At 38.1% G+C, this 16704-nt stretch overlaps 1 protein-coding gene across 1 annotated transcript in view; it reads right to left on the bottom strand.

The window, feature by feature from the left end:
- Positions 1-16704, bottom strand: part of LOC145263137 (diacylglycerol kinase zeta-like) — a 1403365-nt gene that overhangs the window by 56102 nt on the left and 1330559 nt on the right. Inside the window, exon 21 of the mRNA XM_080120103.1 lies at positions 15143-15416. Within this exon, the coding sequence (XP_079976229.1) occupies positions 15143-15416 (274 nt within the window). The remainder of the gene's footprint in view (positions 1-15142; positions 15417-16704) is intronic.

Below are 16704 nucleotides of genomic sequence, written 5' to 3'. Positions count from 1 at the left end.
AAATTAATTTCAAATTTTAACTTGTACTTGTTCATTAGTCGTTCTTGATTGTTATTTTATTATATTTTCATTTTTACAATCATTTTTTGTTTTTGATTGATCAAAATTGTTGCATTTTTTTGTTAATTTATTTTTTATTTACTTTTTCATGAACTATTCTGAAACTCTTTACACCTGTAGTTATGTATGATATCTGTTTCCAGTAAAAAAAAGATCAATAAATAAATATCTGCAGCCATTTAATTTTTATGTATAAAGCATTTGATTCTCTTTAAGAAAGGGCTTCCGGAGTCCCACGGCCTCACTCACAGAGCCCCAGGATTCTGTGGAGCCCACTTTGGGAAACCCTGCACTATGTTAGGTGACTCTGTACTGACGAATCAAGTTTTCGAGATGGTGTGCAAATGAAAATAATTCTGATCTGGTTAAAGTATTTCCTGAAAGAAATTTTTATTGTTCTTAACAATATACTACAACGATCCACTAAAGGAACTGAGTAATCTAAATTAAATATAGATTTTCTAGGAAGATGACAAAAATCTAAAAGTAAGCTGACTTTATATTACTTATTAGAAGAATAACAGTTTTCAGATAATATTACAAAATCGACTTGTTCAATTTTCAGATTGTGTTTAATTAACTGTTTAGGCTAAATATAAAATGATAACTTATATTTCTCTAAGAACTTCTTTATCACATTATATATTCTTTTTTTTTTTTAGAGAAGGATGTGTTAGTTTGCTTGAAGCATTATGCGTGAAAGGAGTTGTGTTTTAAGGCTATATCAATGTGGTTTGTGGGTAACACTATCGACACAAATTAGCATATTAAAGAATAATGACAATATTAGAGGAAATTTTCAATAATTTTCAATTATATTACGTTTATTTGACAAAAAATAACCCATAGCGCAGTGGATAGAGGCATTGAATCGCTATGAACACACCGACAATCACCAACAATCACTACACTGTTGTCTCAGCAACCGCCTTACACTCATTAACCTTTATCCTCGAGTGGCCTTCGGGCCTTGATAAGTGGTGATTCCCTTGTAAAAACACCAAAAATTGTATCAACCGATTGCTTCTGTACTTTTATGTAAATACAATTTCTTGTTGATTATCGTCTATCCGAGTTTTTCTTCCGGTCTTTTAAAGACACGAGATAATTTACAATAAACTGTTTTTTTTTTTCATACTTATATCTAGTATTATACTAAAGCTAAGTTAATCAACGTTTGGTTTTCCCGAGTTTCTTTTTCTGACTTCAACATTAATCACACAAAATATGTGTTACCCTATTTTGGCTCTGTATTGACTCTTCCATGAATAGAGTCGTTATAACTAATCAGCAGAGGTGAGAAACAAAGCGAGAAAACAACCTCTGTCAACCCATTACTTCTGTACTTACTGTTGATACAATTTTTGGTGTTTGTTAAGATACAGTCGACAAATCGATTTCTAAAAACTATGTCGTTTTAAGCAAAAACAATACTACATACTTAATTGTCATGCCGAACATAGCAATATATCCAAAAATTGTTATGCCGAACATAGCAATATATCCAAAAATTGTCATGCCGAACATAGCAATATATCCAAAAATTGTCATGCCGAACATAGCAATATATCCAAAAATTGTCATGCCGAACATAGCAATATATCCAAAAATTGTCATGCCGAACATAGCAATATATCCAAAAATTGTCATGCCGAACATAGCAATATATCCAAAAATTGTCATGCCGAACATAGCAATATATCCAAAAATTGTCATGCCGAACATAGCAATATATCCAAAAATTGTCATGCCGAACATAGCAATATATCCAAAAATTGTTATGCCGAACATAGCAATATATCCAAAAATTGTTATGCCGCACATAGCAATATATCCAAAAATTGTCATGCCGAACATAGCAATATATCCAAAAATTATGACATTGAGTAGAAAGTGATTTAGAGCTCATACGAGCACTTGCCAGTTTTACGGAAAATTGGGTAAAATCGCATTTTTCTTAGACGTTATAAAGTAGACGGTATGAGTCTACACGGAGGGGACATAACTCTGAAACGAATATTTTAGATTACTTGTGTCATGGCTGCAATATTGTTATCTATAGCGATAGACTTTTTTTTTCTTTACTAAAAACATGATAGCATTTGTTCTACTCGATGAATTTTCGTAATTTTTGGATATATTACTATTTCCGACATGGCAATTTAGTACGTAATATTGTTTTTTCTTAAAACAACATATTTAAAACATCGATTTGTCGACTATAGTTTAACAAGCACCCAATATTTTATTAATCACCTTTTTTTGTGTGTCATTTCTGTTCGGTTCTTTAAAGCCACGGCGGTGTAGAATTCCAGTCGCATAAAATGGTCATTAGTGATTCTTTTGTTTCTGAATTCCGATTGCAAGTTTGATGGTGATTTGATCCGATGTCAACCGGTCATTTATCATCGTTTCTAGTACTTTACAAATATACTTTGTTCAAGCTGTTCGTCTAGGATTTGATGGATTATGCTAGCGTTTGGCCATCGGTATTACTATGGCCGGTTTCCAATGATTAAAAGAATAAAATAAAAAGGAAGCAAAGAAGTAAAGAGAATGAAAACAAAACAGAAGAAAATGAAAAGAAGCAAGAGCAATAATAACAGGATAAAAGGTCTTAGAACACCCCCCCCCCATTACTACATCACTGGCCCCTCTCAAAAGAGTGAGACCGAGTAGTCAAGGAGGAAAGAAAGATCGAGGAGAGAGCATTAACCAGACCCCTGCTGGACAAGTGTGAAGAAAACTGGGATCTTGGGGAGGCTTATTGCCACTCAAATTCCAGTGAAGACCAATGGCCGCTCTACTGAGAAATCAATGGTAAGCGGCTGTTGCCATAATGAAATGTCATTTGTAAATGTTATCGAAAGAGGTGGAGAGTATTGGAAACCTGGTGAGACTTGCTGTCACTCAACAGGTTGTTATCCAGGAGGGATCTTTGATGACCTGTGTGAAAGCTTCTTGTGAGCCAATAATAAGCCGAGCATGCAGGGTCCCCACGAGTGAAAAATTTACTTTCACCATGACTAATGCTTGTGGAAAATTTCCAAAAAATCTAAGGCATGGTTATTGAGAAAAGTGCGAACGGACGAATGAGTTTGGGGCAATTTTACCCCTATAATGTCTCCGGGAGGGGGGGGGCAACCAGTTACCTTGGAAAATCCATTCTGGCAAAAATTTGCTTTCATCATGACTAATGTTTGTGCAAAATAAAAAAATCCAAGGCATAGGTATTAAAAGTGCAAACGGACGAACGGGAATGAATTACTAGGTCCAATATCTCCTTTGTCAGCGGGGAGGGGACCAATAGTAATAGGGGACCAATAATAAATATTAAGGAAAACCCTTGAATGTGGAGACCAACACATATGAGCTACAGGCACAAATTGGACATACAGAAACTGCTACAGGTGTAAAACAAAAAGGAACATCACATGGAATCATGAAAACTGAAACTGTATAATTGTAAGTTAACCGCCTCTGCCTTCCATCTTATTTTGTGTGTGTGTTGCTATAAACATGCACCACATCAAATAAGTCAGGGTCAAGGAGGATGGAAAAATTGAGGAGAGAGAGCACTAACCAGACCTCTGCTGGATGAGCACAAAGAGGACTGGGACATTAGGGAGGCTTATTGCCATCCAAATTTTAGTGAAGACCAATGGTTGCTACCAACAAGAAATCAATAGTAAGCGGCTGTTGCGATAATGCAAATTCATCTGCAAAGGTTATATAAAGAGGTGGAAAGTCTGGGGAGACTAGTTATCACTCAGATTCCAGAGAACACCACAAGTTGTTCTCAAAGAGAAATCTTTGATGATAGCCTGTGTGACTACTCCCAGTGAGTAAATAATAATAACAATAATAATGATAATAATAATAATAATGATGATAATAATAAATAAATAAATAAATAAATAATGAGAACAGAACACTGAAATGAAGGAAAAGAAAAACAGTGAATAAAAAAAAGGAAAGGATAAGAGATGTAAGGAAAGAAAAAGACAGAAAACAAACGAATGAAAGGATAAGATAGAAGAAAAAATAAGAAGCAAAAAAGGGTTTGTGAAGAAAAAAAATGAGAAGTGGAAAAGCAAAAGGAATGAGAGTGAAGTAGGGGAAAGAGAAATTCAAGAAGAAAATGAAATGAATGAGAAGAAAAAGAGCAGGAAGAAAATACTTTTGTATATACATATATATCCAATTACATTTTAAGGATATGTAGCTCCCATCGTTAAGGAACCAAGAGCAGAAGAAATTAAAAACAGAAACAGAGAAGGTTAACAAACTCCTTCCACACATCCCAACAAATACAATCACAGACTTAAACAACCTAATTTACGCAGGTGCCAAAATGGTAAGTATGAATTTCAAATCAGAAAAACAACCGTAGTGGAGCAGCTTAATGTGATTTTTTGCCAGAATCGTTCATTTGGTGATACAAGCATGAAATTTGGCATCAATAGTCTCTGTAAGTTACTTTTTCAGAAAAAAGTGCTGGCCATCAAAAATTCCAATATGGCGACCATTTTTTTCAAGATGGCCGCCAGCAAACCACAAATTTCCATAAACGTTCATTTTTTCCAACTTTTATGCCTAAAAAGGACTGCTAATGCAAGGATGACAAAGTGGATAACCTGTTTTTGCCTATAAAACGCCCAAAAAGGCTTACAAACCATGCTAGCCATCCTGAAGAAATCAGGTGTTCTTAATTCCGTTACCTTGCTCACTCCATACAAGCCCCTGAATCAACCCATTGAGAAATTGTGACCAAGGCGGCACATCTCACGAGGATCAAATTAAGTACCACAGTTTTTTCCACAGAAGGAGAATTTTGCAGAATATTATGACGAGAGTGTATGTCGCTCACTACCATGGCACACTGGTGACAGACACTGCTGTGGAACTCAGCATGGGGTTCAATATCAGCTAAACTCCAGTTTAGTATCCCAAATGCTATCTAGCCAGCCCCTAAGGTTGGATAGCCGCACCTGGATTGACAGGATGTGCCAGCGCGGGAGAGCCAAGCCAAGGATGACAGGGGCTTTATTGTTATCCGGATGGTGTACAGATCGCACAGGATTTAAATGATATTGGATGAACGAGCAGGTTAGGTGTAGGGCAGCAACATGAACCTAACTGTATCCCATACATCAAAGTGAGCAAAGGTGGTAAGGTGGTAAAAGGATAAACCCTCGGCCTACACCACTTCAACGACTCTTACGATGGATACCAAAACTAGACAGCAAACTGACTGGAGTAAATGTTGCCTTTGTCAGGTTGACAAAAGAGATGAAACTCTAATTTCACCTATTAGCTCATTCCAGAGGAAACAGGACTATGCTGGATATGCGAAAATTGCAAAAAATGTGCCTTTGTTTTATGCCCTTAATGATATGCCAATACCCTTTAATCCAGCACGGTTAGATGAAGGAGAAGGCATAGAAGCCACACTGATACAAAATAAAGCAAAATATCACCAAAGCTGCCGACTATTGTTCAATAACACAAAGCTGTCAAGAGGACAGAAAAGGAAAATAACCCCCCAGTACATCAGGCACAGAAGAGAACCGTGAGAAGAGACAAAGGACCTCAGACCCTCTAGAGGTACAGTGCTTCTTATGTGAAGAAGAGGATGAAATATCAAATTTAAGACAGGCAATGACCATGCAGCTGAATGAAAGGCTTAATCAGTGTGCCCGGACCCCAAACAATGGAAAGCTCCTAGCAAAGTTAAGTGCTGGTGATGTTGTTGCCTAAGAGCTGAAGTATCACCCTTGATGCTTGGCACAGTTATACAACTCAGAGCGAGCACATCTTAATGTCATGAAGCAAGAGGAGAATGACAGCGGTCAAGGGAAAGACGTTTACTCCCTAGCGTTTTCAGAGTTTGTGATCTACATCATGGATAGCATGGTTACCGGTACAGAAACAACACCAGTGATATTTCGACTTGCTGATCTAGCCTCACTTTACAAGCGTCGGCTGCAACAACTAGGTGTGGAATCCCCAGAGGTCAATTCTACCAGATTAAAAGAGCAGTTACTCTCTAGGATCCCTGAGCTTGAAGCACATAAGAAAGGGCGAGATGTCCTTCTTGCATTCAGAAAAGATGTAAGCACCATTCTATCTGATGCTAGCAAGTACAGTGAAGCCATTCATCTGGCTAAAGCTGCTGATATCATCCGGAAAGAGATGCTGGCTCACAAGACAAAATTCAGCCAGGCATTTCAAGAAGGGTTTGGAGAGGAAGCCGTTCCCCAGGCACTTCTGCAGTTTGTTTGCAGTATTGAGCATGGGGTGGACATAAGGTCCCATCTGAATCATGGTATTGTGCAGTCAGATGTGGCCATTGCTCAACTACTGCAGTTCAACTGTTACTCAAAGTACAGGGAAGGTTCGAAATCTCAAAGACATGCCAAAGACCGTGAAACACCATTTGCTGTTTATGTTGGAATGAAAGTTTTTGCAAAGACAAGAAAGAGACAACTGATCGACAAGCTGCATGAGAATGGAATAAGCATATCTTATGACAGAGTTTTGGAAATATCAGGACAGTTGGGTGAGACTGTTGTAAAGCAATATGTGGAAGATGATGTCGTGTGTCCACCAAATTTGAGGAAAGGGCTGTTCACAACATCTGCTGTAGATAACATAGATCACAACCCAACAGCAACAACATCAAGCACATCTTTCCATGGTACAAGTATTTCAATGTTCCAGCACCCAAGTTCAGATAATGTAGGAGAAGCACGCATCTTGGCCAATGTTGCAGAAGGTCGGACGAAGAAGGTCCCGGATCTTCCAGAGTCATATACAAATATTCCACCAGCCTTCTTCCGTAAGAAGAATCCAGAACCAAGCATCCGTGATGACTTTTCACTTCCAGATCCCAGTCTTTTCCAAGAGGAGGTCAAGCTTGAAAATGAATGGTTGGAAAAGGTCCATAATACCACTGATGTAGATGGTTCACCAAATGTAACATGGTCTGCCCATCATGCAAGCAACCAAAGAGCAGAATTTGTGACTAGTATAAATGCTTTGCTGCCCCTTCTGCGAGATCAAGCACACAGTGTTGCCACCATAAAGCATGCTATGGACAAAATCAAGGAAACTCTGTCGTTCCTCAACCCAGGACAAACACCCGTTATAACAGCAGACCAGCCACTCTATGCACTGGCGAAACAGATACAGTGGCATTGGCCAGACATATATGGGGAGGACAAGTTTGTAATAATGTTTGGTGGACTACATATTGAAATGACAGCCTTTAAATCAATAGGGTCAATGTTAGAGGGCAGCGGATGGACTGGTGCACTTGTTGAGGCAGAAATAGCATCTTCAGGCTCTGCAGATTCATTTCTATCAGCTACAAATGTTACAAAGACTCGCCAAGCTCATCAGGTTACAGCAAGCAGTTTATTCAAGCTCTTGAAGAAAGGTTACAGTGCATATCTTGTTGAACAGGAAGACAGTGATGAGAAAACTGTCACCTTTCAAGAGTGCTGTGGCTTCCGCAGTAAAGAGAGTCCTCTGTTTCAGTTTTGGTTCTTGATTCTGAACATGGAGCTGACCATTCTGACACTGATACGTGCTTTCAGAGAGGGAAATTTCCAATTGTATAGTGAATCTCTGGCAGAACTGATACCCTATTTCTTCGCAAACTACAGTGTTAATTATGCACGATGGCTTCCAGTTCATCTTCGAGATATGATGAGCTTAGAGAGGCAACACCCAGAGGTTGCACAATAATTCCAAAATGGAAACTTTGTAGTTCACAAAACTGACAGGCATTTCTCATCAGTCACCATTGACGAAGCCCACGAACAAAATAATGCTAGCATCAAAGGAGATGGTGGAGCTATTGGGCTGACAGAAGATCCAGCAGCTCTTCGAAGATGGATGGTGGCTGGGCCAGAAATAAGGAAGTTGGTGGCCAACTATGAAACAGCATCAGGGAGTAAGGATGTGAAGAGTGACACTCGTCACCATGAACAGTCACCTGCAGCTCAGAAGACATTCCTTGAGAAAGTTCAAAGGCTCACCATGGTCCTAGAGGAAATGGGCAATCCATTCACTAAGGTGAAAGGAGATCTGCTGACCCTTGACACAAAGGACATAGCAGAATCATCTGCGGCTGAACGTGTTGCTACACATCTTCAGAAGGGGAAAGAACAGTTCAAAACGTTTATGGATAAACTTAACGATGGTCAATATTTCTACCAGTCCATCAAGAAGAACAGCATAGATTTCTTCAAAACAGGGACTGGCCAAAGCAAACAATCTGAGAAGAAACTCCTAAAGGAGGATTGCCGCCTTTTCATCTCTTGCCAAACTAGAGGTTGTGATCTACAGGAATTTTTCAAGCATGAGAACCAGTCGTTTCCCCCCTCTCTCAGCAAGAATGGTAACCTACGTCTAAGTACCAAGTCAGATCTTGTGAAAATTCTCCAAGGGCAAGTCCAGCTTCCAGAGTCCAAGCCAGAATCTGATGTACTGATTGTTGATGGGGCTTCACTGGTGAATGCTGTTGCACCAAAAACACCAAAAACATTTGAGGAATATGCCCAAAACGATATTCTTCCCTTGGTGCAGAACTACAGCCACACTCACAAGAGAACAGATATCATTTTTGATGTATACCATAAGACCAGCCTTAAGTCAGAAGCTAGATCTAAACGTGGAAAGGCCATCAGGAGGAGAGTTACCGCAAAGAGCAAACCGCCTACAAACTGGAAGAGCTTCCTTCGAGACAGCACTAACAAATCAGAACTCTTCCACTTCCTTGCCGATGCCATAGCTGAAATGACCACAAGCAATGCAGTCCTTGTGACTAGGGAGGAAATCGTCCTTACCAGTGCCAATTACACCAACTTCAGCTTAGAAGAATTGGCACTCTGTATGCATGAGGAGGCCGACACACGGATATTCTTACATGCTTGGCATGCAGCTAAGGAGGGCTACAAGTCTGTACTGGTTGATGCAAATGACACAGACATTGTAGTAATTGCCATATCGATGATGCCTTCTCTCACAGCAATTGGTCTTCAGGAAATGTGGGTGAGATTCGGCAAGGGGGAACACACCAGGTGGATTCCTTTACATGACCTTGTGTCCAATCTAGGACCAGAGAAATCCAAGGGAATGTTGTTCTTCCATGCCTTCACAGGGTGTGATGTTGTATCTTCTTTCAATGGCAAGGGAAAAAAGACAGCCTTGCAGACATGGAATGTATTTAATGAAGTCTCAGCCACATTTGCAAAACTCAGTCTCAGCCCATCTGAAATTGAGGAGTCTGATCTACAAGTATTGGAGAAATATGTAATTCTCATGTATGATAGGTCCAGTGCAACCTCATCAGTAGATGACGCAAGACTTGACCACTTTGCACGGAAGCAAAGGTCATATGACTTAATCCCACCAACTCAAAATGCACTCAAGGAACATGCCAAAAGAGCTGCCTATCAAGCAGGTCATGTTTGGGGACAAAGTGTCATACGTGATCCAGAACTTCAGTGTCCTTCAAAGTGGGGATGGTCAAAAGAAGATGACTCTTGGAAAATTGTGTGGACTTCACTGGAACCGATTTCAAAATGCTGCAGTGAACTGACAAAATGTGGATGCAAGACTGACTGTGGTGGAAGGTGCAAATGTAAAAAGACTGGGTTGCATTGTACTAAACTTTGCAGTTGCCTTTGTCAAGCTTCTACAGGAACACTAGAACACTGAACGAGCTTAAAGTGAGTAATATTATGACAACAAAACCAACTTAAGCTCGATAAACGCACTGTATTATACAATAATATACTGAAATTTTTCAAAATTTGGACTCCTATGGCGGCCATCTTGGAAAATGGCCGCCATATTGGAATTTCAGGTGGCCAGCACTTTTTTCTTAAAATCTACTATCCAGCGAATATTTATGCCAAATTTCATGCTTGTATCATCAAATGAACGATTGTTTGGGTAATCTGCTCCACTACCGGGGACAAGCGGACCGACAAAACCTGGATGGGAAATTAGACTTGAAACTCAAATACACAAACATAAAAAAGAAACCAAAATGATCAATAGAAAGAAAGCAATGTGGAGAAAACAGAATATTGGAAATGTAACTGACAGGGAGAGACTAAACAAGAAACATGAAGAACTGGACCAAAAAATAAAAGCAAAAGAAGTGAGATTGAGACGATATAGATATAAATCTGAACAATGCAAACAAAACAGAACATTTGAAACTAATGAAAGCCAATTCTACCAAAATGTGAACGGAGGAAAAACAAAAACAGAACAACCAAATCTGACAGAAACAAAACTCTACTGGAGTAACATATGGGAAGAGCGACGAGATCACAATAGAAATGCCGAGTAGCTGAAAGACATGAAAGAAGGGTTACAACAAATCGAAGAAGGAACAGTGAATGAAATCAGCAAGGAAACCCTAAAGATAACCATAGGAAAAATGGCAAACTGGAGAGCACCAGAGCACGACAGGATACATGCATACTGGTTCAAAAAATTCACAACCTTACACGAAAGGCTAGCCCAAAACCTGAGAAGATGTATACAGGAAGCAAACGTACCAGACTGGATGACAGAAGGTAGAACCACACTGCTACAGAAGGACACGGAGAAAGGAACTGTCCTTAGCAACTATAGACCGATCACGTGCTTACCAACTATGTGGAAGATGCTGACAGCACAATTGAGGGAACAAATCTACCACTCCCTGAATAACCGCGGACTCATCCCCGAGGGACAGAAAGGATGCCAAAAAGGAAAAAGAGGAACACACGATCTGCTATATATAGATCAAAAGATCCTAAAGAGGGTAAAAAGAAGGGGAAATAATTTAGCCATGACATGGATCGACTACAAAAAAAGCGTACGACAGGATCCCGCAAGCATGGATAATAGAATGCCTAAAAATGTATAAAATACCAAGTGGGATCACCAACGTAATAGAAAATGTAATGAAAACATGGAGACTGGAATTGACAGCTGATGGACAGCACATAACAGAAATTAACATACAAAGAGGCATCTTCCAAGAAGACTCATTATCACCATTACTGTTTATCATAGCCATGATGCCCCTGAATAGTATTTTGAGAAAGTGTCAAGCCGGATACAAGTTCCCCAATACAGAGGAAAAAATGAACCACCTGATGTACATGGACGATTTGAAACTTTTTGCCAGAACCGAAAAGGAGTTCGAGACACTAATTAACACTACCAGGATCTTCAGCCAAGATATCCAAATGGAATTTGGAATGGAAAGTGCGCACTACTAGTTATAAGAAAGGGAAGACTGGAAACGACAGAAGGCATGGAACTACCCAACCAAACAAAAATGAGGGCACTAGGGAAACAAGACGACTATAAATACTTGGGAATTCTGGAAGCAGACACCATCAAAGCAACAGAAATGAAAGAGAAAATTGGAAAGGAATACCTCAGAAGAACAAGAAAACTCCTGGAAACGAAATTATATAGCAGAAACCTAATAAAAGGTATAAATACATGGGCAGTATCACTAGTAAGATACTCTGGACCGTTTATAGGGTGGATAAAAGAAGAACTGAGACAGCTCCACCACAAGACCAGGAAACTCATGACCATTAATAATGCACTACACCCAAAGGACGATATTGACAGACTCTACATGAAGGGGACTGATCTGTATAGAAGACTGTGTGAGGGGACTGATCTGTATAGAAGACTGTGTTAGGGGACTGATCTGTATAGAAGACTGTGTGAAGGACACAAAAAAAAAAGAACTAGAAAAATATATAATGCAAAAGACTGAAAGGATAATTATGGCAGCGAGAGACACTAAAAAAAACAATAAAACAGAAAATAGAGAGACAAATGACAAAACGAGAAAAGAGAAATGGGAAGAGAAACAACTCCATGAAAGATTCATAAGAATGAGAAAAGATGAGAATAACGAAAACACCTGGACATGGATGCGAAAAGGACATATAAATCGAGAAACTGAATCTCTAATAACTGCAGCACAAGATAACTCGATAAGAATCAACCATATTAAAGCAAAGATCGATAAAACATAAAAGAACAGCAAATGCAGACTCTGTGGACAAAGAGACGAAACAATAAACCATATAGTAAGTGAATGCAGCAAACTGGCCCAAAAGGAACTTTGATGTCCCAGCTAACCACAGGGTGAGCATGAAAGAAAAGGAGAAATGAAGCAATTACACAGAGCTAGCCAGAGAGTTAAAAGGGATTTGGATGATGAAGAAAATCAAAATAATACCGATGATAGTAGGAGTACTAGGAACAATTCCGAAAAACTTTGAAAAAAGAATGGCAGAAATTAGAATCAGTGGAATAGCTGCAAAAATACAACGACTAACGATAATGAAAACGACTGAAATATTAAGGAAAAACACTTGAATGCAGAGAATAATACAAGAATACAATATAACGAAGAAGGCTTACAGGGAATGACAAACACCGAAGCTGCATATCTACAAGTTCTACACCCCCATCAAGAATCCCCTCCCATTGTCTCATCACCGTTTCCCCAATAGAAAAATGATACCAAAGAGCCAAGAAGGGTCAAGGAGGATGGAAAGACCAAGGAGAGAGCGCTGACCAGACCTCTGCTGGACAAGCACGAAGAGAACTAGGACCTTGGGGAGGCTTAGTGCCATTCAAATTCCAGTATAAATCAATGGCCACTGCCAGCGAGAAATCAATGGTAAATGGCTGTTGCGATGAGGCAAATTTATTTGCAAATGCTATCGAAGGAGAGAGCTGGACGTCTGGGGAGACTTGTTGTTACTCAGCTTCAAAGAACACCACAGGTTTCCAATCAGATCGGTTGTTCATGTGTGTGAAAGCTCCATGTGAGCCAATAATAATAAATTTTTGTTTTGAAAAATTATATTTTTCTGAATGAAATTTAAATATAAAAAAATGTAAATTTATATATATATATATATATATATATATATATATATATATATATATATATATATATATATATATATATATATATATTGAGGCATTTACAGGCGAACCTTGGTTGTCTGTATGACTTTCATGCGGATGATGTTGGTCACTGGTGGCTATGAGCATTTTCTGGTTCCATTGGACTGCTCTTAAATGAAGTTGTAGCGGAAAATGGTGTTTGCACTGGGTTACTCTATAAATCTCGATCATGCCAATGTTGAGCGTCAGTTAACTACTATGAAATGAAATTGACAGTGGTTACTGTCACTTCATGGTACTGGCGAGCACTGTTGGGTAAATCACTTGTCTTCAAATGTTGGTCACTGCCATACAGTGGCGGAACCTTTATCTGTGGTTGTCATTGTGTTTTTAAGGTGTGTGTATATATATAAGGATTACTTCATTTAATCACATAAATTAATATACGAAGATATAATTTTATGTGTAAATTTTTCAGTATTTACTTCAACAGTGCTCAATACATATGTAGAGCTAGGTAGTAAATTATGAAAATATATATGGCAATTAAGCTACACAGAATATTCCGCATTTCATTCTCGTGAGATTCATAATAATCTGTGTAGTTTAATTGCCATATATATATTTTCATAACTTTATATATATATATATATATATATATATATATATATATATTATAAATAATTACTTTTCATATCTATAGACACTAGTGTTTAATGCTTTCACAATCATCAGTGCAGAAAATGACAATTGCCGCTGGCCAAAGAATTCAAACCCTGACATAAAGCCATCTTTTACTTCATTAGCGAGGAAGATTACCTCTTGATTATTGTCAATCGCTACGAAAATTAAGGGAAATTTAACATTTATAAAGCCAAATACAGGCATAGCATTATTAAGACGATCTAAAGGGATCGAGCAACTGGAAATCACAATCTCATAGAAGACCAGCCGACCGCATATATATATATATATATATATATATATATATAAGAGCTAATAGTTAATAAAACATGTTAAAAAACACTTTGAAAAAGAGTTAAAAACATATTTAATCCGAAAAGGAAGAACTTAATAAGTGGATAGTCCTTAATCCGCAGAGTTTCGAAGAAATACTTTCCTTCTCATCAGGAAGTGTAGGAATTAGCAAAATGCAGGATCGGATTTTGCATACAAAGTATTTGATGAAACTGCAAGTAAGTCAAACATCTTACTTGATAACAAAAAGTGAAGCAGAGGGAATATGGTGAAGAAAAAGGTGATTTCACGTGAATGGATAGTCAGGTGAAAGGTAAATTATCCAATGACGGTAAAATCCAAAAATGTAAGTCCAAGAAAGTAAATTTAATTTTCCATTCGCACAAGTAAAATCCAAGGAAATCGCGTAATTGGAAGATGGTCCAAAATAATCCAAAAGCCCGAAATCCGTGGAATAATTCACAAATATGTACAAGGAAAAGGGGAAAGAATTCCAATAATAATAAAAGAAAAATAAGATATGCTTTTAACACGGCTGCCGAGCACAAACCTGGAATTAATTCCAGGTTAATATTTTTCAGAGGTAAATTAACCAATGAAGTTCTAACAAGGTTAATACAAGAGTGCTCAATACCAAAGTAGGGCAAGGTATACTTTTTATTTATTTTACATAAGCATTAATATGTTGCTACACATTCATGGGCATGTTTCGGTCAGCCAGTTATTAGTAACTAGAGACTTCTTCAGGCGATATTGCTTATACAATAGCTTAGTCTGTAATAAAAATTATCAGGGATTCAGTGATCAGAAAAAAAAATTATCAGGCAGTCACATTACATGTCATTAAGTATAAAAAGGAAATGGTCTTTAATATCTGTGAAGAAGACGTCTTCTTTACGTATATTAAGGACCATTTCCTTTTGATTCTTAAAAGGCTAAGTCAGCTTATTAAATGTGATGCTTTTATCATTTATTTTCTGTAAAATTCCAAATAACAAACAAGTAGGTACAAGGCTAACTCAAAAAATGAAGTTGATATGAAAATATTGACGAAAACAAAAGAATCGGTCAAACACGCATTGTCTTTGATTAAAAATTCAATTCTTGTGTAAAAAAAAAAAAAAAAAAAAAAATGGTGTCTTACTTTGGAGAATTTGGCGGAGAAACAGGTAGAGTAAGTGAAACTTGTGATGTTGATTGGATATCGTTGTGTGCACTCGTTTTTACATGTTCTATCACAGTATGGTTCCCATGAGTCTGTTGCTTGTCCGGGTGACCCTCAGCTGCACCCTCACAGTCTTTGGGCAATGGCATAAAATTATGATCCAGGATATAGAGATCTTCAGACGATATATCCGTTATATAATGCAAATGTTCCTGAGCTTTGTCGATCCGGAAGAAGCGATCGGCAGTCGTTGCTGGAAAGTGAAAACACAAGATTTTTTTACAATAAGTAAATTGCAAAGAAATCAGCAAACAACTTTACTTATACAGAAAGGCATCATCCATTAAAAAAAAAAAAAAATGCTAATAAAAACCAAAGCTGAATTTCTGATAATAATGAAACTAATACACAATGGATATCTATATATTAGTACGATAGCAACATCATAATTTTTGGTTTCGATTATAGCTGACGGCACTTAAGTCATCTATTTTTTTTAATAATTAATTTTACCAATAATTCTTCATACGTTTTGGTTTCGGTTTCGATTATAGCTAATGGCACTCCAATAGTCTACTTAAAAAAAAATAATTTTGTCAATAATTCTTCATAAGTTTTGGTTTTAGCTGACGGCACTTTAGTAATCTTTTTTTTATATAAATAATTTTATTAAGAAGTCTTCATAAGTTTTGGTTTCGGTTTCGATTAAAGCTGATGGAACTTAAGTCATCTATTTTTTAATAAATGATTTTACCAAGAATTCTTCATAAGTTTAATAGTCAGGTCATGTCATATGCTACTGGTACCATGTAACCTAGTACTACCTGTCGCATGGTCGGGTTACTGGCGACTAAACAGGTTCCCCCACCAGCCTGTCTGGTGAGGAGGGTGGCTAGTCTCCCAAAAGGATTAAAAACAAGACCTTTCAAAGGGCGTACGAACCTTTCTTTTTTTTTGGGGGGGGGGTCAATGGCCAACTAGCATCATGCATATATATGTGCGTGTATGTGTGTGTGTGTGGTGTGCCTATAAGCATCGGTCGCATGGGTGGTGTGATTGCTTATAACTAAATGTTTATAATAGGAAGTTTCCCTGGATCTGTGGATGTATATGTTGTTGGGTGGGTGTTTGTAAATATACAGGTGCATCTGTGCATCTATGCGGGTTCATGGAGGCTTTTAAGATGTGTATATGTGTTTATGTATATATTTGTACATAGGCCTATGCTGGTTGGTGCATGGATACAGATGTGCTTTTCTGTGTGTTTATGAATATAGGTGATTACGGGTATACACATATACATATGCATGTGTGTATATATGTGTGCGATCGATTCCATAATGCGATCCAGTGCATCTCTTGCTCTGCTATCCACCACCACTGCGGAACCGATCACCCAAGGGCTTGACAGATGTACGGAAGTGTAGCTGTCAGTCAAGACTCTGTGCTGGTCTCCAGGCAGACGCCACTGGAAACTGAACTTCAAACTAACAGTGCAGGGATCTATGGGAAGCTCAAGCCAGACAGAAAAACCAGAAACT

The sequence above is a fragment of the Euprymna scolopes genome, chromosome 38 (assembly GCF_053919585.1).
Source record: "Euprymna scolopes isolate OS-2025 chromosome 38, ASM5391958v1, whole genome shotgun sequence".
In the NCBI taxonomy this organism is placed as follows: Eukaryota; Metazoa; Mollusca; class Cephalopoda; order Sepiida; family Sepiolidae; genus Euprymna; species Euprymna scolopes.
Note: the sequence above shows the minus strand (reverse complement) of the source record. Positions and strands in the feature narration are given on the sequence as shown.